Source organism: Eptesicus fuscus, chromosome 13 (genome assembly GCF_027574615.1).
Source record: "Eptesicus fuscus isolate TK198812 chromosome 13, DD_ASM_mEF_20220401, whole genome shotgun sequence".
Classification (NCBI taxonomy): domain Eukaryota; kingdom Metazoa; phylum Chordata; class Mammalia; order Chiroptera; family Vespertilionidae; genus Eptesicus; species Eptesicus fuscus.
Window position 1 is genome coordinate 83,423,768 of NC_072485.1, and position 24,303 is coordinate 83,448,070.

The following is a 24,303-nucleotide window of genomic DNA, read 5'->3' on the forward strand; positions in this document are numbered from 1 at the left end:
GTGGCAGGTGGGTCCCAGGGGCATGAACAGGTCCCAGAAGGACCCTCCTGGGCCATGATCCCCCCTCCCTCCCTGCCGCCCCTGCAGGAGGTCAGCCCCCCCCCAAAGATGCCACCGGGTCCCTGGAGTCACTTCACCTCACGGCTCCATGTCCCCCTGCACACCGCACGGCGACCTCTCCTCCGACCAGATGGCCGAGCCCTCCCCCCCTTCCCCCGTCCCCGCCATCCAGCTGCCGCCTCCTGTCCCCCCACCCCGCCCCCCGCTTCCCTGAGGCAGGGCGAGGCTGCTAACGACCCACTACAGACGGAGGATGAAGCAACTTGAACCGAAAATGCACACGGCGCTTTCCTGCTCGGCGGCGGTCACACCCTGGAAGCACACAGCCGGGCACCCTGCCTGCTCCTGTGGCCGGGCAGACACACAGCCACCCGGACAGACACACAGCCACCCGGACAGACACACAGCCACCCGGGCAGACACACAGCCACCCGGGCAGACACACAGCCACCCGGACAGACACACAGCCACCCGGGCAGACACACAGCCACCCGGACAGACACACAGCCACCCGACAGCGCACTGGTCGCCGAGACGCTGGCCCGCCCTCTGCGGGAACGGCTCACTAGCAGCGGTCGGGGAGGGGGTCCTGCCAGCCCACCCCCTGCCACCTCGGCGGGCACGGAGCCGTATGCAAATGACAGGCTTTATGGGGAAGCGCGACCAGCCCAGAGCCAGCAATTCCACACACGCCGAGCGCCCTCCCCGCCGCCCGCACCGCCCACCACCCTCGCCCGGCGCGCCCCGCCCGCAGGACCCAGCCCCACAGCCTGGTCCCCCCTTGCTGGGAACAAAGGCTCGCGGCGGCGCGTGGGGGAGGGGCACGCACCTCGGAAGTGAACTTTCTTCCTGAGCCGGGACTGCTCGGCCATCGTCTCCAGGGCGTGACCATCTCACTGCGGCCGGCTGCCCGGCTCCGCTGGGGCCCCGTGGAGACAGCGGTCCCGGGGCCACAGGGCCGGCCGCAGCCACGCCTGCCGGCCCATCCACCGGCGGCGAAGTGGCCGCCCCTCCCGGGCCTGGGCCGCAGAGGAGGGCGGGCCCCGCGTTCAGGCTGCAGGGAGGCTCACGTGTGGACGGACCCGCGGGGACGGCGGCGGCCCGGCGGACAATTCGGGTTTCCCGCACAAGTTGAGAGCTCCGCGGCGGAGCCGCATCCTTCCCGCCGCACCAGCGACAGTGTGCTGGGTTTTTGCCCTAGCGCCGGTTTCCATGGCGATGCATCAGTCACTAGTCTAAATAAGTGCGGGTGAAGGACGCCGAGAAGCCGAGCAGTTACACGCTCGCGGGAGCGGAACGTGATTCACCCGCTGTCAGTGGGGGCGCGGCGACACCCGGTGCTGCCACCGCGTCCGCTCGCTGCTTCCCGCCACGGGACGCGCGGCTGCTCCTGCGGCCGGCGGTTTCAGGGCCCCCTCCCGGGACTGGACGGCCCAGTCTGTCGGCCGCACGACGCCACGGAGCCGCCGCCACAGGGAGGGGCTGTGTCTCGGGCCGTGGGTCCCGGCCAGGGCGTCCGCAGGGTCTTCTGCCTGATGTGTCCCTGGAGGAGGCAGGGAGTCTGGGGACTTGGGGGGTGTAGAGGGATTGGGGGCGATTCCGGGCACTGAATTGAGGGCGGGTGGGGAGCGTCTGCAGCCGGAGGGGGCGAGGGCTCGGTCTGGGCTGGGGGCTGAGCCCGCCTCCTTCCCCGCGAGGTCCTCCTCACTTCTCCGCTTCCAACGCGCCTCCCGGCCCGGTCCCTCCCGGCCCAGTCCCTCCCCGCCCGGTCCCTCCCAGCCCGGTCCCTCCCTGCCGGGTCCCTCCCCGCCCGGTCCCTCCCGGCCCGGTCCCTCCCGGCCCGGTCCCTCCCCACCCGGTCCCTCCCGCCCGGTCCCTCCCGCCCCGGTCCCTCCCCGCCCGGTCCCTCCCCACTCGGTCCCTCCCCACCCGGTCCCTCCCGCCCGGTCCCTCCCGCCCCGGTCCCTCCCCGCCCGGTCCCTCCCGCCCGGTCCCTCCCGGCCCGGTCCCTCCCGGCCCGGTCCCTCCCCGCCCGGTCCCTCCCGGCCCGGTCCCTCCCCGCCCGGTCCCTCCCCACTCGGTCCCTCCCCGCCCGGTCCGGCGGGAGAAGGGACGCAGCAGCCATGGGGCAGGAGCTCTCCTCTCTTTTTGTCATTTGTCATCGCTTTCTTTTCCTTTTTTAAACTTAATTTATTTTTTAGCTCAGCACGGCACCCGAGTCCACAGCCTGGGCCCCACACCACACCCTGCACATGCCGGGCCAGGCCACCTGAAGTCGGGTCACCTGAGGTCGGGTCACCCGCGGTCGGGCCACCTGAGGTCGGGTCACCCGCGGTCAGGTCACCTGAGGTCGGGTCACCTGAGGTCGGGTCACCCGCTGTCAGGTCACCTGAGGTCGGGTCACCCGCGGTCGGGTCACCTGAGGTCGGGTCACCCGCGGTCGGGTCACCCGAGGTCGGGTCACCTGAGGTCGGGTCACCCGCGGTCGGGTCACCTGAGGTCGGGTCACCCGAGGTCGGGTCACCTGAGGTCGGGTCACCCGCGGTCGGGTCACCTGAGGTCGGGTCACCCGCGGTCGGGTCACCTGAGGTCGGGTCACCCGAGGTCGGGTCGCATCCGGGCGGCTCCGGTCCTGGCTCCAGCGGGAGTGGCAGGAGCAGGAGCCCCGCGGACCTGCTGGGTCTGGGACAGACGCCTCTCTCCGCCCCACACGCTCCTGCTCCTGAGGCCACGACGGACGTCCGAGGGGGCGGCCCGGCCTCTCTACCCCCCGGGAGGGCACATTTGGGGAAAAGTCTTCGAAACCCAGCCGCAGTCCAAGAGGGAACCGACCCGGCGGGAGGCGCCACGCCAGGAGCTCTCAGCGCCCAGGAAGCGCAAACAAAGACGCGTTCGGAATCGGGGCTTCGAGGCCGACGCTGGGCCTTCAGGGGAGACCGAGGCCGTCCTCAGCCTCATCACGAGGCGAGCGAGTGCGCGGAGCGAGCGGGAGGGCTGCCCTCCGTGGAGATCTGAGCGAGTAAACGTCCCCCACAACATCGAGCACCAACACCCCGGGTTCTGTCTCATCTCGGTGAACCTCCGCAGCGTGCGGGCCGGTCCCGGCGGAGGGCGGGGAGGGTCCTGGGTTCAGGCAGGAACGCAAGCGCAGAGCTGGCCGGGCAGGGCGGGCCCAGTCCTCAGGGCCTCCGCCTGCTGCTGGGCTGGAGAGGGCGAGCGCGGGCGCCGGTGGGTGCCAGGGGCTGCTGCGGCGGGGTCGCTCGGACCAGCGCGCATCGCTCACACGCGTGGACCGCACAGGCCCCTGCTCCCTGACCATCACCATGGAGACGCGTCCACGAACCGGCTGAGGACAGGACAGGGCGTCACCGCTCGCTGAGGACAGGGGCGGCCCAGGCCTCCGGGACGCAGGGGGGGCTCAGTGGCCCCGGGGCCTCAGCAGCTGGGTCTGTGGTTTGGGAGAAGGAGATGGGTCCCTTCCCAGCCGGCGGGCTGGTCCAGGGCACGTGGTCGGGGACATCACTCAGCTCATCCGGTGGACGGCGCCCCTCCCACCTGCACTCACTCAGCCGAACGTGGCAGCCTCTTGGCCCCCAGCCTGGGGACAGAGCAGGGCCAATGGCAGGGCTCCGAGGAACCCTCAATGAGAACCGCAGCCTCGGCCATCCGGGGGCAACGAAGCTGGGCTCCTCGGCTTGAAGGGCAGAGAAAATGTCCCTTTTATCTTTAACCGTTTTAATTTTAAAATGTATATATATATTTTTTATTGAAGTCAGAGAGGAAGGGAGAGGGAGAGAGAGAAACATCAATGATGAGAGAGATGCGTGCATCGGCTGCCTCCTGCACGCCCCCCACTAGGGATCGAGCCCACCACCGGGAATCGAACCCTGACCTCCTGGTTCACAGGTCGATGCTCAGCCCTGAGCCACGCGGCCGGGTTGAGAACATGTATTTCTACTCAACGCCTCGCGCCTGAGCGGGCTCGCTCCCTGCTCCTGCTCTTCTTCCTAATCCTCACGCGGGTGCGTTTCCCCCGTTGCTTTAGAGGAAGTGGAGGGGAGGCAGGTGGGGAGAGGAACACGGATGTGAGAGACACATCGACGAGCTGCCTCCCGCACGCCCAGCCGGGGCCGGGAGTGAACCTGCGACCCTGCCGTCCGCGGGCCAACACGCTCGCCGCTCTGACTGGTGGTGACGCTCACCTGCTGCCCGGGGCACCTCCGATGGGACAGAGCAGACAGACACACAGGCCCCGGGGCTCGGGGAGGGGACCCTGCAGGTGTGAGCGGTCAGAGCGGGTACGTGGGGAGGGGGAAGGGCCGAGCGGCCTCCGGACGAGCCTCCCCACCGATGCAGTCATGGCCTGCGGCTCCGCTCCTACGGAAAGTCCCGATGTGGAGGCCGGAGCGGCGTGGTTAGGGGGCGGGAGGGCAGGGAGGGGACCGCCGATAGCCGGGCCTCCTTTCGGGAGGAGGAGAACGATCTGGAAGCAGACAGTGGCGGTGGCACGAGGTTGTGAATGTCCTGGGTGCCCGGAGGGCGCGCTTCCAAAGGGCACTTCCCCGGCATCCGGACTTCACCTCCATCGAGGATTTCACCTCCATCGAGCTCATAAACAACGAGGCAGGAGGCAGCGCGTGCGTGCCAGAGGGGCCAGGGAGAGCGAGAGAGCGAGAGAGACATCGATCGGTTGCCTCTCACACACCCCAACCCAGGGTCAAACCCGCAGCTTCCTTCTGGGGGTGATGCTCCAAGCCCTGAGCCCGCCCCCCCCAGGGCTGAGCCCCGGCTTAGGTTCCCCTGGACACCCACTTTCCCGAACCCTCCACTCGAGACCTCACGCCGCTCCCGGCCGGGCGCCCACGCACTGGGGTGACGGTCGGTGTGCGGTCTCTGCCGCCGCTGCCCCGCGTCCTCCCGGACACACCGTGCCGGGCCGTGTACCCCGGCCTCGGGCCCAGGGAGCCGGGAGCCGCCCGCGAACGCCTGATGTCACAGCCTCCGCTCAAACCCGACGGCCTCGCCTGTCGGAACCAAGCCGGTGCTTCCTGGGCCCGCAGGCCCCCGGCCCCCTGCCCCTCGCGCTCGCCCGCCAGGAGCTCCTGTGTCCCGAGACGCGAGCCGGGCCTGGTCGGGGCCTTTGCACCCGCTGCTGCGCCTGGAACGCCCCTTCATTTCCTCTGAGTTCAATATCCGGCCTGCGAGCCATAGTCTGCCACGTGACATGCAGCCCGCCCCTCCCGCCGGCGCCCCCCCCTTCTGTGCCCGCCCCCCCCCCCCCCCGCACACAGCGGCTTCCCCCCGCAGGTGCCCGGTCACGGTGAGGCAGGGACTCGCCCTTTGCTGCCGTGACCCCGGCTCCCTGTGACCGGCGCTGCCACAGCCCGCCCCACACGTCACGTCTTCGCTGAATGAATGAACCCGGGCCGCTCTGCCTGTCAGACGCACCACGGAGAGATGACTCAGCCGTCGAGGGCACAGGCGGGAGCAGATCACAACAGAGCGGGCGCGAGGCGGCAGGGAGGCGTGGGTGCCCTGGGAGCCACAGCAGAGAGGGCGGCCTGGAGGGGCGTGGGGAGGGGCGCTCCGGGCGGGGTCTTGCAGGCTGAGTAGGAGTTCGGCAGGCGGACAGGGAGGGAAGGCATTGCAGGGGGGGGGAGAGGGCGCCGCAGAAGTGCTGGGTGTGAGAGCAGCGGCACAGGTCACAGAGGCGGAGCCGAGGGCTGGTTAGCGCCTGCCTTGGGCGGCCTCAGTCCCGCGGCCCTGAGGGGTGGGAATGAGGGCCGTTTTCATCTTAACGTGGGACCGAGATGCCCCTCACAAGAGCGGGGGAGCCGGGCCTGGACGGAGTTGAGGTTGGGTGGGAATTCGGGGGCCAGGGGAGGGGGGCCTGCATGGGCTGGGGAGGGAGGTGCAGAAGGGGGACCAGGGGTCGGAGGGGACACAGGCCCTCGCAGGCAGGGAGGTGACCCCCAGCACCGTCACCCTTTGGTGGCTGGGACTGGAACGGGGTGGGGGGGGCACCCCGACAAACAGTGGGGCTGAGGCCGACCCCCGGCACCCATGGGCTCTGGGCTGCCCGGCGTGGGAATGTGTGGCTGGTGCTGAGCGGATGTGGCAGCATCAGAAAGTTAAACTCTGAGCGAGCGAGCGAGCGGCGTTAAGGGGTGAGTGTGTGAAGGTCACACTCCGAGGGGCGCCTGGAAGCCATCGGTGCCGGTGCCGAGCGACAGGGAGCAAGACGGAGCAGCCTGGGCCGCCCTGGCCAACGCCGCCCCCGACGGTGGGGACGGTGGGGACGGGCAGGGCCCGGACTGAGGATCCAGAGGGCAGGCGGGGGCTGGGCAGGAGGCCCCAGGGTGGGGAGGAGGGCAGCCGCCCCCTCCTGCCAGCCAGAGGCTGGGCCTGGGTCCCGGAGGCCACAGGGGCACCTGGGGGCGGCCGAGAGGGGGACTGGGGACGGTCCCTCCACACCCACCTCCACCCCTGCTGGGGAGGCGGTGCTGCGGGAACAGCCACAGGCCGCTGGGCTGGGAATGGCAGGATATTTTAAGCCGCCCGGGGGGTGGGGTGGAGGGGGAATTCTGCGTTACCCTGGAGACGGGGCGGATGCAGGCTTGTGCGGCGAGCACATCTGTGCTCAGCGAGGGGCCTGCACGGGGCTACGGGCCTCCCCCAGCGGGGGGGTCGGCGTGCAGACAGAGCGGCCGTGCCGCCCTGGGGAGCAGCTGCACCAGCGCCAGCCCTGCTCTGGGAGGCACCTGCCGACCCGGGGGCCCTGGGGTCCTGGCGCCAGCCTCGCGCCAAACCTGACAGGAGACTGCGGGGGCGGGAGGGGGTGTGATGGCGGGAGGTCTTTTCACCTCCCTTGCCCTGGACACACGCTCCTTATGATGTGGCCTCCGACTCTGCTGCTCACCAAGTGTCCTGGCCCAGGCCGTTCACCTCCCTGTCGCCAGCAGCCTTCGTCTCCACTAACTGGCAGCCACGAAGGGGTGACCTCGCCGGACCCAAGCCTGGCCCGGGTCTGAGGCCTATGGGTCAGGACCCCGCGGGCCCCGGGGGCAGAGGAACGAGCCAGGCCAAGGCCGATGCTGAGCCTCCCAGAGGCGGCCCCGAGGCCTCCGCGGGTTGTATTCACACCGGCCTCACTCAGGCCTGCGACTCAGGCCTCGAGGCGCCTGCTGATCCCCACAGGCCCCTGCTGTCCCCCTGCGCTCGGCATTGCGCTGCGTCCTCCGCGGCCCTGGCCCTGGGCGCTGACCCACCGCGCCCGCCACCCTCCAACTCCAGGCCATCACCAGGCTCCTCGACTCGTCCGGGCCGGGCCGGCCCCAGCCTGGTATCTTGTCTCAGCACCACGGACGGGCGGGGCGTTGGTGTCCCCCAAGTTCCTGTGCTGCAGCCCTGCCCCCACGGGGACAGCTGGGAGGCGGGGCCCTGGAGGGTTAGGGTTCGGCGAGGTCACAGAGGTGCAGGAAGAGGGACCAGAGCTCGCTCTCTGCCACGCGAGGACACGGGGCGTACCAGGCACCCCGGCAGAAACGGGCGGCGCCAGCTCCGGCTGCAGCACCTGCTCCACTGTGGACCCACCGGCCCCGAGGAGGCCGGACCGAGCCCATTTCACAGACGGGAAGACCGACTGTGTGGGCTCCCGAGGGTCCCGCCTGGGAAAGCAGGGAGCGCCGGGCCAGGTGGTTCCCTGGCGCCCTCACCCGCACACTGCACACCACTGGCCACGCCGGCATCCTCAGGACACCGCGGCCTGTCCTGGCACTGGCCAACACCTGCGCACAGCGCGCGACCCACAGCCCGGGACACGGGAGGAACCCGCGTGGCCCCCTCCTCCGCGTGGCCTCTCCTCCACGTGGCCTCTCCTCCGCGTGACCCCCTCCTCCGCGTGGCCTCTCCTCCGCGTGGCCCCCTCCTCCGCGTGGCCCCCTCCTCCGCGTGGCCTCTCCTCCGCGTGGCCCCCTCCTCCGCGTGGCCTCTCCTCCGCGTGGCCCCCTCCTCCGCGTGGCCCCCTCCTCCGCGTGGCCCCTCCTCCGCGTGGCCCCCTCCCGGAAGGGGTGTCCGTCTGGCTGGGTGGGGCAGCTGAGCCGCTGGATGTGAAGGGGCGTGTGAACCCCCAGGACACCACCCGGACCTGCTTCTTCGCGCTAACGGCCGGGGAGACCGGCCAGCCCGGGCGCTGTGGGCTCCCGTGTCCAGCAAGACGGGGCCGTGCCCAGCCACACACTCTCACGGCTCAAACATGTCCGGGCACAGATGATTCTAGGACACAGGCTCCGGGGGCCGGCTCTCCCGCACACAGATGGCGAGAGGCTGAGGGCTGCCCAGCAGCAGTGACAGTTGGCACAGGAACGAAAGGGCAGAGGATGCGTTGGTGGAGGCTCCACCTGGGCGTGCAGGACGGAGAGCGCGTGTGCAGGGCGGCCACGGCGGCCACCTCTCCGCCAGGCGAGGCGAGGGGCTCCCGCCGCGGGACGCCCACGCGCCGGGTGTGAGGCCCGGCGGAACGGGAGCCGCTCCCCGCCCGTGACCGTCCTGTGAGCAGCGCCCGGGGGGCCTGCCCTGCCCCAGGTCACAGCTGCCCAGTGAGGCCCGAGCGGCAGCTTCTCTAGAGCCCTCTGCCTGGCCGGCGCCCGCACCGTGCAGCACCCCGAAAGGGCCCTGCACACAGCAGGTGGCCAGCGAACACCCGCTGAAGGAATGACCACGTGGCCTCCCCCGATCTCCCCCTCACATCTGCGTGAATGAGACAGAACAGCCTACTGCGCTAGGCTCCTGTGACGCCCGAGAAAGGCCCACAGGACGGGCACACAGGAGGCGGCAGTCAGTGCCCTGTGCTCAGCGGCCTCAGTTCCCACCTGCTGGACCTCCTGGCGGGACCACCTTCTGAGGGGTGACACGATCCTTCCGGGGCTCCTCCATCCTGCGCTTGAGAACAGGGGCCGTAGGCCAGCCCCCCGCCCCGGGCAATGCGCCAGGGCCCGGGATCGAGGAGGTGCCCCTCCCCTCCCCCGCCCGGCCAGACGCAGGGGCACAGGTCAGCCACCCGAGCTGTTTCCGGTCCCACACCACCCGGGGTCGTTGTAATTGGGGCCTGCCGCACTCCGCACGCCCTCCCGGAGCCGCAGCCGGAGCTCAGCGGGCGCCCTGGCGGCAGCGATGGGGGGGCGTGGCCCGGGGCTCCCAGCACCCACAGCCAGTCTGCCCCACCGGGCGGAGGGGGGGTGGGGGGGAGTGCCTCCCGGAAGGGAAGCTCCTCAGGCCCTGCAGCCCTGGGCTGGGGTCTCACCTGGGTGTGTGATCCCTGCTCACCTGTCCACCACCCCTCTACCCAGCCCCTCCACACACACGTCTGTCCATCCGTCCATCCATCCACCTATCCACCCCTCCATCATCTGTCCATCTGTCTGTTCACCTATCCATCCGTCTGTCCATTCATCCATCCATCTATCCACCCCTCCATCATCTGTCCATCTGTCTGTTCACCTGTCCATCCGTCTGTCCATTCATCCATCCATCCATGCATCCATCCAATCACCCTTTCTACTCAACCACCCACTGATCCATTGTTCACTGTGCACCTACCAGGAACCTCTCTGACCTTCAGACCCACTCAAATCCCCAGAAGTGCTGCCCACTCGCCCACCCACCCTCCATCCTATACATTCATTCACACACCCACCCTCCATCCTATACATTCATTCACCCACCCTCCATCCTATACATTCACTCACCCACCCTCCGTCCTATACATTCACCCACCCACCCTCCATCCTATACATTCACTCACCCACCCACCCTCCATCCTATACATTCATTCACCCACCCTCCATCCTATACATTCACTCACCCACCCTCCATCCTATACATTCATTCACCCACTCTCCGTCCTATACATTCATTCACCCACCCTCCATCCTATACATTCATTCAACCACCCTCCAATCCTATACATTCATTCACCCACCCCTCATCCTATACATTCATTCACCCGCCCACCCTCCATCCCATACATTCACCCACCCACCCTCCATCCTATACATTCACCCACCCACCCTCCGTCCTATACATTCACCCACCCACCCTCCGTCCTATACATTCACTCACCCACCCTCCATCCTATACATTCACACACCCACCCTCCATCCTATACATTCATTCAACCACCCTCCATCCTATACATTCATTCACACACCCACCCTCCATCCTATACATTCATTCAACCACCCTCCATCCTATACATTCATTCACCCACCCACCCTCCATCCTATACATTCACCCACCCACCCTCCATCCTATACATTCACTCACCCACCCACCCTCCGTCCTATACATTCACCCACCCACCCTCCATCCTATACATTCATTCACCCACCCTCCGTCCTATACATTCACCCACTCACTCTGTCCTATACATTCATTCACCCACTTTCTGTCCTATACATTCATTCACCCACCCACCCTCCATCCTATACATTCACCCGCCCACTCTGTCCTATACATTCATTCACCAACCCTCCATCCTATACATTCACCCACCCACCCTCCATCCTATACATTCATTCACCCACCCTCCATCCTATACATTCACCCGCCCACCCTCCATCCTATACATTCACCCACCCACCCTCCATCCTATACATTCATTCACCCACCCTCCGTCCTATACATTCATTCACCCACCCTCCATCCTATACATTCACTCACCCACCCTCTGTCCTATACATTCACTCACCCATTCGCCATCCTATACATTCATTCACCCACCCTCCATCCTATACATTCACTCACCCACCCTCCGTCCTATACATTCATTCACCCACCCTCCATCCTATACATTCATTCACCCACCCACCCTCCATCCTATACATTCATTCACCCACCCTCCATCCTATACATTCACCCACCCACCCTCCATCCTATACATTCACCCACCCACCCACCCTCCATCCTATACATTCACCCACCCACCCTCCGTCCTATATATTCACCCACCCACCCTCCATCCTATACATTCACCCACCCACCCTCCATCCTATACATTCACCCGCCCACCCTCCATCCTATACATTCACCCGCCCACCCTCCATCCTATACATTCACCCGCCCACCCTTTGTCCTATACATTCACCCGCCCACCCTCCATCCTATACATTCATTCACCCACTCTCCGTCCTATACATTCACCCGCCCACCCTCCGTCCTATACATTCACCCGCCCACCCTCCGTCCTATACATTCACCCGCCCACTCTGTCCTATACATTCATTCACCCACTCTCCGTCCTATACATTCATTCACCCACCCTCCATCCTATACTTTCACCCGCCCACCCTCCACCCTATACATTCACCCACCCACCCTCCGTCCTATACATTCACCCGCCCACCCTCCATCCTATACATTCACCCGACACCCTCAATCCTATACATTCACCCACCCACCCTCCGTCCTTTACATTCACCCACCCACCCTCCATCCTATACATTCATTCACCCACTCTCTGTCCTATACATTCACCCGCCCACCCTCCGTCCTATACATTCACCTGCCCACCCTCCGTCCTATACATTCACCCGCCCACCATCCATCCTATACATTCATTCACCCACCCACCGTCCATCCTATACATTCACCCGCCCACCCTCCACCCTATACATTCACCCGCCCACCCTCCGTCCTATACATTCACCCGCCCACCCTCCGTCCTATACATTCACCCGCCCACCCTCCATCCTATACATTCATTCACCCACCCTCCGTCCTATACATTCACCCGCCCACCCTCCATCCTATACATTCACTCACCCACCCTCCATCCTATACATTCATTCACCCACTCTCCGTCCTATACATTCATTCACCCACCCTCCGTCCTATACATTCATTCACCCACCCACCCTCCATCCTATACATTCATTCACCCACCCTCCATCCTATACATTCACCCACCCACCCTCCGTCCTATACATTCACCCACCCACCCTCCATCCTATACATTCACCCGCCCACTCTGTCCTATACATTCATTCACCCACCCTCCATCCTATACATTCACTCACCCACCCTCCATCCTATACATTCACTCACCCACCCTCCATCCTATACATTCACTCACCCACCCTCCGTCCATCTTGTTCACTGAGCACCTACCGGGCACCTTCTCGGACCTTTAAATCCACTTGCTTCCTACGAGGTGGGGCCTCCTCTCTGCTCCCAGCTGCGGGTTCTCTGTGTCTCCCACCCCCATGTCGGTCCCCTGCCAGGGTTCTGACCTCCCCACCCACCCCTCCTCATGGCTTGAGCGGCTGGTGCTGCCCTCAGGGAAGGAGGGAGGCCGCCGCTGCTGTCGGCTCGTTAACCGGGGCCAAAGCCCTCAGGGTGCCTGCCCCTGGCTCCTCCCAGCAGACAGCTGGCCGGGAGCAGGAGGAGGACTGGGGTGCCTGCTGGACTCCGGCCAGGATCCCTCCCACCAGCCCCAGGGCCCCATGGGGAGCAGCCCTCACGGTGGGGAGCCCTCAAGGGCCTCAGGGACAGACTCAGCCTCCCAAAGACCCGGGTTCCCACCTGGTCCCAGCATTGTCCCGGCTAAGGGACTGGACCCCTCCAAGTCTCCGTTTTCTCCTCTGAAAGATGGGGCGACACCCATCTTAGAGGGTCAAAGGTTACCTGCTGTTATTTTAGCCGTCCACCTGGGCAGCTGCAAATTCTAACAACTTTCTTATTCTTTTAAAGTTATTCATTTAAAAATTCTCTCAATGTACCCTCTGTGGCCTTACAGGCCAGGGAAGCAGACAGCTTACATCCTCCCTGCAGAGGACCTTTCCCTCTCCTCCTCCTGGCGAACTCCTATTCATCCTTCAAAACCCCAGGCAAGTGTCACCCCCCGGGAGGTCGTGGCTGCCCAAGCCCAATTTTCTCCTGGTGCCCACAGTCTGGCCTTGCGCCCACAGGGCTAAAGGCAGGGGGTCCCCCGCCCCTCAAGCCGCTGCACACAGGGGCTGGTGCTTGGCACCGGGACGCTTTTCCCGAGAGAGGAACCGTTTCCGTGCCCGGGTCCGGCCCGTTCTTGGCAAACTTCTTTTACGAGGAAACACCGGAGACCAAATACGAGAGAGGCGTGGGATCCCAATCGTAGAAGCCACCTCGCAGGCCCGCCCCTGGGTGTGCCCCGGACTCCGGGCCCGGCCCCACGGACGGCAGGGCTGCGCGGATGGAACCTGCGTCAGCACAACGGGCTCTGGCTCAGAACGCGGCGGACTCCGAGCGCCGGGCCGCGTGGCTCTGGCCGCCAGAGATAAGGCGTGAAGGAGGGCACTGGCTCTCGGCCGCCCCGGGCCGGGACAGGACGCCGGGCCTCCTGAAGCCTCCCGCACAGGTGAGCCCAGCGCCGACAGGAGAAACGGAAAGCAGGGCTGCCCGGGCTGGAGCTGGGACAGCCGCACCTCCGGGGATCGCAGGCGTTTTATAAACCGGCTCCTCGAGTCCCGGGACCGGAAGCACCTGCGGAACTCCAGGAGGTGCAGCGAGTTTTGCCTCATGGCGCACGCGCGGCTGTGGAGCCAGAACCTGGGACGGGAGGGGGAAGCCAGGACCTGTTCCCCCGCCGCAGCTGCAGTGTGCAGGGGGGTGGGGGGGGCAGAGGGGGGGGTTGGATGACCAATGACAGCGCTGGGAGGTGCTCTGGCTGCACCCACACACTCGGGGGCACCCCGTGTGCACACGGGCACACTCACAGACACATGCACGCCGGGAGGTACCACGCACACGCGTGCACCTCGTAACTATCAGCGAACATCGGAGGAAGAAGGGAGAGGCAGCGAGAGAGAGAAACATCCGTGCTGAGAGAGAATCATGGACCGGCTGCCGCCTGCACGCCCCCCAGACCGGCATCGCACCAGAACCTTTTGGGGCGCAGACGGTACCCAACCGAGACACTCGGTTCTTATTCACATTTCCTAAGTCAGTGATCGTCACAACGGAACGGGGCAAGCCCGTTACCCCATCTAACGCGCGAGGAAGCGAGGCCCAGAGGGCTGCGCCACGGCCCGTGGCATCGTGCGGCCCGCAGGTGGCGAGGCTGGCATTCGGAGGCAAGCTCTGGGCCCCTCGTCCACGCTGACCGTCTGAGATGAAAACCCACGGTCAGTCACGCCCTGTGCGCCCAGCCTTCCTGTGCCTGCTGCCACGGAGGCCATGGGGGCCACGAGGGCCACGGAGGCGTCCAGGACAAACGGAAAATCCGCCCGCAGCCTTCCTCACGGGGGTGCCCGGCCTCCCTTGAGGATCGGAGTGTGCGGAGGACTGCCCTGCGTCCCCCCGCCCTGCAGCCCCGTGCCCGTCACTGCACAGCGACTGTCCATCCCGTCGGCCTCCTGGTGGCCCCGGCCCGACCGGGCCCTGCGGGCAACAGCACCTCAGGCCTCCGGCTCCGAGGACTAACGCTGAGAACGAGTCCCTGCTCTCGGGAGGAAGTGGAGCCCAGGCCCCCCGGAGCCGGATTCCGGGGTTTGTGCCCAGCCCCAGGGCCCCTCTCCCGGCTTCTGTGCCCAGCGACTGCCATCTAGTGGCCGAGGGAGGAACCACAGGCCGGGACCCTCCTGCAAGGTGCAGGAAGGACCCAAAGGAAGGTGGGGCCCCTGGGAGGTTCCTCTAACGGCAGGGCTTCCTGACGGGGCTGGGGGGGCGCAGGGGGAGGGGTTCTAACAGGACAGCTCTGCGTGGCGCTCTGATTCTCGGAAACTCGCCGCCTGTTACAAAACGGCTCAGTCACCTGGGCAACCCGCACCCGGGCAGAAACGAGTGCTCCCTGGTCAGCTGGGGGTGTCCTTCCGTCTCCAGCCGACTCAGTGGGGGGCACGGGCCTGTGTGATCTTGGGGAGGGGCCACCTCTCTGAGCTCAGTTCTCCCAGAAGCTGATTCCGGGAGGGGCTGCGATCTTCGGGGCCCGAGCCTCAGGCCGTCAGGTGGGGGGTGGGGTGCAGGGTGCGCCAGAGCACATGGGGATCCACCTGGAGGGACGGGCGCGGGGCCAGGGAAGGCTCCGGCAGACAGGCCGTGAGCCAGACCGAAGGGCGAGCCGTCGGCCAGGGGAGAGGCTGGGCAGGCCCCTCCCTGGGACCAGAGAGCCCGGATTCACGCTCACTCAGGACGATGCCCAGCTGGCCGGGCTCCTGCCAGGCCCCCCGACAGGAGTGGCTTAGTGCCACCCACTCCATTGAACTCCCTCTATGAGGCCGAGCGAGAAAGTTAAATGACGGCACATTGGACTGCATGTCGTTAACAGGGCTGTGTGACCCAGCAAGTCTGTCATCCGTCAGCTAGCCATCTGCTTACAGAGTCACCCACAGATCCCCCGCCCACCCACTCACCCACCCACTCACCCATCCTCCACCCATCCATCCATCCATCCTCCATCCACCCATCCATCCATCCACCCACCCATCCATCCTCCATCCACCCATCCATCCACCCACCCATCCATCCATCCATCCACCCATCCACCCTCCATCCATCCACCCATCCACCCTCCATCCATCCATCCATCCACCCATCCACCCACCCATCCATCCTCCATCCACCCATCCACCCATCCATCCACCCACCCATCCATCCACCCTTCCATCCATCCACCCACCCATCCATCCATCTACCCTTCCATCCATCCATCCATCCCCATCCATCCATCCATCCACCCATCCACCCATACACCCACCCACCCATCCATCCATCCACTCATCCACCCATCCAACCATCTACCCTTCCATCCATCCACCCACCCATCCATCCATCTACCCTCCCATCCTCCACCCATCCATCCATCCATCCACCCATCCATCCATCCACCCACCCATCCATCCATCTACCCTTCCATCCATCCATCCATCCATCCATCCATCCATCCTCCATCCACCCTCCACCCATCCACCCATCCATTCATCCAACCAACAACTCATCCATCCACTCATCCATCATCCATCCATCTGCTCATCCATCCTCCATCCTTCCACTCATCCATTCATCCAACCACCCACTCATGAACCCATCCATCCACCCATCTACTCACCCATCCATTCACCCACCCATCCACCAACCCAAGCACCCACCCACTCACCCACCTGCTCATCCATCCTCCATCCATCCACCCACCTACCTTCCCATCCATCCATCCATCCACCCACCTACCCTCCCATCCTCCATCCATCCACCCACCTACCCTCCCATCCATCCATCCACACTTCCACCCACCCATCCATCCTCCATCCACCCACCTACCCTCCCATCCATCCATCCACACTTCCACCCACCCATCCACCAACCCAAGCACCCACCCACCCACCCACCTACCCTCCCATCCTCCATCCATCCACCCACCTACCCTCCCATCCTCCATCCATCCACCCACCTACCCTCCATCCATCCATCCACCCACCTACCCTCCCATCCTCCATCCATCCACCCACCTACCCTCCCATCCTCCATCCATCCACCCACCTACCCTCCCATCCTCCATCCATCCACCCACCTACCCTCCCATCCATCCATCCACACTTCCACCCACCCATCCATCCTCCATCCACCCACCATCCTCCTGGTTCTCTGCGCTCACGGGAAGCAATACCTGTTGACCGATGGGCCTCGCCAACGTGTGCTGCAAACTCGCAGGCCCCCGCCTTCGCTCCCACCCTTTGCACCGATCCAATCGGCTCCAGCTCAAGTTTCTAGGTTCCAGCTCATCACACACCACCTGGGAAGCCGGTGGCTGGGCTGGGTGCCGGGCCACGCCCTCACGTTCGGCGTGTGTGTGCAGGTGTGGCGTGTGGGGTGACGGGGACCCGAGAATCCATGTCCAGTGAGCATGTCTGAGAGCCGGCCTGCTGGGCGGTCTCCACGCGGGATTCGCCCACACTCACGGCAGCCCTGCTGGGAACGCACGACCGCCACTGCCACTCCACAGAGCAGGAACCGGCGGCTCCGAGGGGCTGACGCACGTGCCCATGGCCGCACAGCCAGGGATCGGTGAAGCTCTGGCCCAGCCCTGTGACCTCACATCCGAGTCCCGGACTCCAGGGGCGTGTGTGCTGTGGCCGGGCCCTGAGGCATCGAGTGCTCACAGGCGAGCTCACACCTGACCAGGTAACATCACAGGACAGTCACTGCCCTCGACTCAGACAACAAATGCCCTCCTTCCCCCCGCCCCTGGGACGGACTGCGTGGCAGGAAGGAGACGGAGGGAGGCGTCCACAGAACGTGGCAGGGGAAGCAGAGCCGGCCGTGGCCACGCCTCCTCCCGCGGCCGTGGACGGAGCTGTGCTCCCCAGGCTCACGGCTGAGCTCAGCCCAGCATGGCTGCCCGGAGACGGGGCCTCCAGGGCGCAATCGGGGTTAAGCGAGGTCGTAGGGTGGCACCCGATCCTATGGGACTGGTGTCCTGTCAGGAGGGGAGGGGACAAGAGCTGTGCGTGGCGGCCACGCGAGGGCACAGGCGGAGCGCCGGCCGTCCACAAGCCGGAGGAGAGGCCGCCGCCGCCCGACGCTGCCCACACCGGGCCTGCGGGTTTTGTTGGTTTTTGTAACCCTCCCCCGAGGGTACTTCCCATCGGCTTTTAGAGAGAGTGGAGGGAAAGGGAGACACAGAGAGGGAGACGTCGACGTGCGACAGACACATCCACTGGCTGCCTCTTGCACACGCCCTGACCCCGGCCAGGGATCGAGCTTTCATTCGGGCGACATGCCCTTGACCGGAATCGAACCTGGGACCCCTCAGTCCACAGGCCGATGCTCTAGCCACTGAGCCACACTGGCCAGGACACTGTGTGTAGTTTGACCCCCCAAGAAGGTCGTGTTTTCATGGGAGGCCACTGTACCACTCACGGTCGCCCGCCCGGGTGGGCGTGAGAGGGTCCCCACGCCGAGGCTGAGCCACACCCCCCTTCCCTCCAGAAGCCCGGCCTGTGGTGCGGCCGTGCAGGGCGACCCTCAGACGCAGCCGCACGTCCCGTGGAGGCAGGAGGGGCCGTGGGGAGAAGGGTCGGCACCAGCATCCCTGGGTTGCCATGGGAACCAGGGCCGACCACCCAACGGCTGGGAGGGGCGGGGCGGTGGGGCCTGGGTCCCAGGGCGTCACCGAGGACTGGAGCTCCGCGGGGAACCGGCAACGGCAGGCAGACCCGGCAGGACTCCATTTCGGGGCTGGCCCGGGTGGGAGGCGTGGGAAGCGGCATTTCAAACACAAAGCAGCCGTTTGGAGACCAGGGCGCCCCCAGGCCGCCAGGCTCCACGCTTCAATGAAATGGCGTGAAAGCAGGAAGGGGTGGGGGAGTTAACACAGCCAGGGGTCCGGACGGTTCCTGAGGGACCACCCCCGCCTCCGAGGCCGGCCCTGTGGCTGCCGACGAGGCTCAGACGAGACGCCGAGTCCCCGCCCACACGATACAGAAACCTCCTGCTTCTGAACCCACCGCGCCTCCGTGACGTCTCGCAGAGGGCGTGTGCCCACATGACGACGGGACTTGTGTTCGCTGGCGGGACTCGGCGAGCCCGCCCTGAGGGTGCCACCAGACCCCCCCGGAACGTGGCGGCAGCTCCCAGAGTCCTTGCCACCAGGCAGAGCTCCGAGCTGGGAGGAGGCAGTCCCGGCAGTGGCCTCCCCGCCCTCTGGGGCCGCGCCCCCCTCCCCCGCCCCCCCCCCCCCCCCCGACTCCAAGGCGGCCTGTCCCCCCCACGCCCCAGTCCTGGGCGCGGGCTCAGCAGCAGGAAAAGCGCCGGGCCTTCACCTCCGAGGGCGGCCGGGCCGGACGTGACGGGCCCTGGACAACGGGGTGAGAGCCAGAGCCCCTCGCGTGCCTGCGGCTGGAGACAGAGGCTCCGGGCGAGAAGGGCGGCCTGGCCGGAGTCACCGCGTGGAGAGAAGCCGCTGGCCGCTGGCCCACGGGCGGCAGGAAACGCAGACCGCGCAGCCCCCAGGCCGTGGGCCCGCCCGGCTCACACTCCGCTGCAGCCACACGAGGCGGCCTTCGGCCTCCTGCTCAGGGGAGGCCGGGGGCCTCCTCTCCACAAACCGCGGACCCCCGGACGCGCACTCTGTCCCGTGTGAGGGGCCGTGCAGGACGCGTGACTGACCGGCGTTTCCCGCAGGATGCGGCCGCGGGGCCCACACTCCGGCTGAGTCCGCACAGAGGTGAGCTGCCGTGAAGCGGGGCTCACCGTCTCTCACACCCAGAAACACAAAACCACAGCTTCCCGCCCGCGACCCTGTGCAGGCACCACCTCCGCCTGCGCGCCACGGCACCGCCTTTCCGGTGGATGACCGACTCCGCGTCCTTTCGGGACCTGTGCGGGGCCAGCCAGGAGCCAGCAGCCCGAGGCGAGCGTGGCCGCCCGACACCCGATGCCCGTGCCGAGCCAGCTCCACCCAGAGCCCGGGCGGCCCGGGGCCCGGCTGCTCTAACAAGACACCGGCTCCGCCTTCCCCGACCCTCACGCTCTGCTCAGCGCCACCAGGCAAGGGGCCTCCTCTCAGCCGCTCCGTCGATGGGACCCTCGACCCCAGTGTTAAAAGGTTCCAGCGGGGCCCCCTCGGGAGCCCCAGACCGGGGCACCGCTTCCTTCGAGAACGCCGCGCTTTGAGCGGTTTCTATAGAGACGTGGACGCCTGTTTGCAGGTGGGCACAGGAGGCCCACGGAGCTCGAGCAGGTGCCCTGGCACGGGCCCCGAGCAGCCTCCTCCGTACACGCGCCACGCCGCCGCCGCGCACTGGTCTCCGGTGTGGACAGAGCCCCGGGCTGCACCCACCTGCGGGGTCCTCGTTCTGAGCTCGGCTCCTCCCACACCCACCGCCTCCCCCGCACGCGCCACGCACCCTCCGCCCCTCGGACCGCAGCCGGCCGCCGAGGCGCCTCACCTGCCTGGCTGTCCCGGGGCCTGCCCTGCACCTCCTCCACGCACTCGGCCGGGAACCACCCGATGTGGCCGCGGGCGCTGCCTTCCCAGAAGCCGCCTTCGCCGATGCTCAGGACTGGAGACAGGATGGGACAGGATGGCGTCAGGGGGAGTGGCCAGGCTGGGAGGGCCTGGGTTAGTGGATGTGGGGGGCTGGTGACAGCCAGGCTTGGGGGGTCAGCAGGTCGGCGGCCAGGCCTGGGGGGTGAGGCCTGGGGTCAGCAGGTCGGCGGCCAGGCCTGGGGTCGGCAGGTCGGCGGCCGGCTCTGGCCCACCGACCTGTGCCGGGACCTCTGCCAGCGCAGCTTCTCCGCGAGGCCCTCAGGTTTCCCTCGGCCCCTGGGCGTCCCCGCCCTGCTCTCCGCAGTGGAGTCTCGTCTCCCCTAACACAGCGGGGACCCCGAAGCTGCACCCCCAGAATGGCTGGGAGCCTCACGCTGCTCCCTTGGCCCAGGGCTCCGAATCCCCCACGGGGGCCTTGGCCGACCTCGTCTCAGAAGCAGAGGATGTCCTGGACACTGACCTTTGACCCTGTCCCCCCGGTGGAGGGGGATCTCGCCCTCGACCTGGGGTTGGTATGGCTTGACGACGACGAAGAGCCTCCCGGGCACGGCGCTGTACAGCTTCCGCTTGGGCCCCGGGTACTGGAAGGCGGAGGGCGTGTCCTTGGCTCCGGGCGGGAAGGCCGGCCTGCGAGGGAGGAGCAGGGAGGTCACGGCTGGTGACAGGACAGGGCACGCGGCAGACCTGCAGCCCGTCCGTTCTCAACGACGCCCTGTCGCCAGCAGTCCCATCGCAGCTCCGGTTCTAGCTGGGGCGAAAGACGCGGAAGGGCCCCGGGGCAGCGTTCGAGCTTAAAAGACTGAAGCAGATCCAGGGACCCCCCTGGGTGTGTCCCCACAGAGTGCGAGCAGGGACCCACACAGGCCTCTGCGCACCCACGTTCACAGCAGCCTGAGTCACAGCAGCCACGACGTGGGAGCAGCCACGTGTCCGTGGACGGAGGGTGGTACACAGCACGCGGTCCACCCACACGGACTGTTACGCAGCCTTCACGAGGAAGGACGTTCTGACACCCGCTCCCGATGGATGGGCCTTGAGGGCGTTACACTGAGTGCATCGGCCAGAGCAGAGGGACAAATCCCCGTGGCTCTGCTGGAGGCCAATTCCGGCAGGGCATAATAAAATGCGAGAAGTTCCTCCGAAGGCTGAAGGGCTGCATGTAATTGCCTGCTGCCAGACAGCTGAGGGCAGTTCCCCAACCTGATGGTCCCTTACTGTTCACCAAACCTTACCTTTGATATGTACATCTGCTTTGCTGAAGGGCAAAATGTGTGAATAAAAAGCCCTGGGTCCCGAGATTCGGAGAGCTTAGTCACTAGAGCTAAGCCTCCCCTGGCTCCCTAAAATGCCTTCCAAATTCACATTTCATGTCTAGTTTATTAATTTACGTCGCAGCCCTTCCCCTTGTAGATGCGGAAAAGACCCCAGCAAGTTCGCTCACCGGAGGCCCTTAAACGTCAAATTCATAGTAGGAAGTAGGTGGTGGATCCTGAACGCTGGACATGGGACAGGCAGCCTGAAGGGGGGAGGGGAGGGGCTGGGCGGGGCAGGGAGGGCCGGCTGACAGGGGTCACTAGCAGGGGTGCTGCCTGGGCCAGGACAGCCTCCTGGTTGGACATACAATGGCCCATGTGCAGGGGGCTGACCGCCCGGGGTTGGCAGCGGGTACACGGCATGTAGTCCTGCATCGGGCGAACCAGAGGGCCGGCTGCTCCACCCACAACCTGGTACAAAGGGAGCGGCTGGCCCCACCCGGCCTTGGACGTGGGTCTGAGCTTCCCGAGGGCCAGCGTGGACCCGCACGTCCTCCGTGCGAGGCCCCTGGACGCACTCATGGGTCCGGAAGACCCTGGAGCAGCCTCTCCATGACCCTCACCTCACAGGCGCCAAAGATGAGGCCCCAGCCCAGGGGGGTCCAGGCCACGTGTCAGGGAGCCCTGGCGTCAGCCCTCAGGGCAGGCTGGCTGCTGTGATGCTCACACACACACAGTGCATGAGCACAGACACACACATGCAACACAACTACACGCACATGCACACAGTGCGTTAACACACACGTACACATGACACAAATGCATGCACACACACAAGTACATGCACCCACATGCACAGTGTATGAAAACACACATACACATGACACAAATGCATGCACACACACAAGTACATGCACCCACATGCACAGTGTATGAAAACACACATACACATGACACAAATGCATGCACACACAAGTACATGCACTCATGCACACAGTGCATGAAAACACACATGTGCATGACATGTGTGCGCACATACACACAAGTGCACACACAGTGCATGAAAACGTGCACACAGTGCTTGAAAACACAAATGCATGCACACATACATGCAAGTACATGCAGACATGTGCACACGGTGCATGAAAACACATGCACATGACACAAGTGCATGCACAACACATACAAGTGCATGCACACATGCACATGCAGTGCAAGAAAACACACGTGTGTACAGCGCAACTGCATGCACACATGCGCACAAGTATATGCACACACATGCGCACCCCGTGTGTGTACACACACGTGTGTGCAGTGCCATGCATGCACATGTGAACACAAATGTGCGCCCATGCATACAGAAACACAGAGAGACACAAAGGCACATACACACGCACACAACACAAGTGCATACACACACACACACGCACATACACCCACAACGCGCACCCGCACAGGAAGCCAGGGGCACCAGGCAGGCCCCGTCACAGGCCTGCTGCGGCCCGCGCTCGTGAGCAGTGTCTGCTCTGCCGCAGCCGCAGGGCCCGCAGGCGCCCGTGGGGGTCACTGGCTCTCACACGGAGGAGGGACTCACAGCCGTGATTCCCGCGAGGGGTGCGCAGTGGGGTTCCTGCCTCGGGGGGACCTTTAGTTTAGTTTTGACCTGTTCTTAGCACCGGGGACCCTCCCTTGGGGGACCAGAGGGGGCAGTGGTCTCACATTCGGGAGACGGGACTCCGTGGGGTGCGTCATGGGCTGAAGCACGGATGTGGGCCGGGGTGGGCGGCATCGGGAGGACCAGGCCCGCGGCCCCCGCGGAGGCAGGAGGCGGGGGTGGGCTCCCACGGCACAGCGTCAGCCCATCCCCAACGCGTGGCGCACCGGGCCCTCCGCCAGCCTCCCGGCCCGAGCCTCCCCTCCCCGCACCCCGATCTCGGCTGGGCTGTGGTGTTGGCCGGGCAAGACTCACGGGGCAGCCGGGGAGGAAAGGTAAAGGCGGGTGGGGCATCGCGGGGCGGGGCACGGAGTGGCCGACCACCAGCGCCGCGCCACAGGCCCTCCCGGGCGCCGTGGGTGAGGACGGAGGTCAAGGGGAGACCCCCTCGCGAGCCCCAGGCGTGCACTTGGGGACCCGGTCGCAGGCCTGCCCTGGAGACGTACTGGCTGTGTCCCGGGCACGGGCCTGCCATCCGAGAGCTGGGGTGCACTGCCCCTCCTGGGCGCTGTGGGGGCGGGCCCGGCGGCCATTAACCGTGGACCGCGTGACCGCGCAGTGGGGTTCTTGGCGACGGGCTGTCATTCCTCTGATGCGCACGCCCCGCCCCAGGCCTGGCCATGAGCGTCCGCCCCGGGAGCCCCATCCTGGCCAAGACGCCCGGGAAGGGGTGACAGGTGCAGACTGTGCCCGGGAGTCGGTGTCTGAGGGCGAGGCAGCTCCCTGGGTGCAGGGACACGGTGGTGGTGGGGGGGCATCCAGGGTCCCATGCTCCCTCCCCGCACCGCCTCGTGCCCTGTCTACCCCCCCCCACCCCCCCGTGCACCAGGCTGCGGTCCCCGGAGCCGGCCTGGCCCGCTGGGCCTCGCTCTCTGTGCCCGCTGGGCGCCGACGCTGGGCAACAGGGGGCGCCTGCCAGGCGGGCCGCGAGGAGCCTCCGCGCTCTGCGCATGCGTCACTGTCAGGAGCACGCGCCTGCGCAGACGCAGACGAGGCCCGCGCCCCGGAGCTTCCGGCGCCTCCCCCATCGCCCTGAGCGGGGTCCGCGGGCCTGGCCGCCGCTCTCGGGGGACAGTCCCAACTGGGGCAGGAGGCGGGACCTGGCCCGGTGCGCTCCCTGCTGGGATGAAACGAGACGGCACCCCCGGGTCCCGGCCCGGCCGCCCGCACCCCGAGTCCCAGGCCCACCCGCACCCCCAGGTCCCGGCCCAGCCGCCCGCACCCCCGGGTCCCAGACCGGCCGCCCGCACCCCCGAGTC

The 24,303-nt window shown here is 66.1% G+C and overlaps 1 protein-coding gene across 2 annotated transcripts in view; it reads right to left on the reverse strand.

Moving 5' to 3' along the window:
• The window catches only part of SHANK2 (SH3 and multiple ankyrin repeat domains 2), a 159,641-nt gene that overhangs the window by 92,747 nt on the left and 42,591 nt on the right, over window positions 1–24,303 (reverse strand). For both annotated transcript variants that reach the window (XM_054725186.1, XM_054725187.1), the window contains 2 exons: window positions 20,538–20,704; window positions 19,977–20,090 (listed from right to left, as the gene is read on the reverse strand). In XM_054725186.1, coding sequence (XP_054581161.1) covers window positions 19,977–20,090; window positions 20,538–20,704 — 281 coding nt within the window. The remainder of the gene's footprint in view (window positions 1–19,976; window positions 20,091–20,537; window positions 20,705–24,303) is intronic.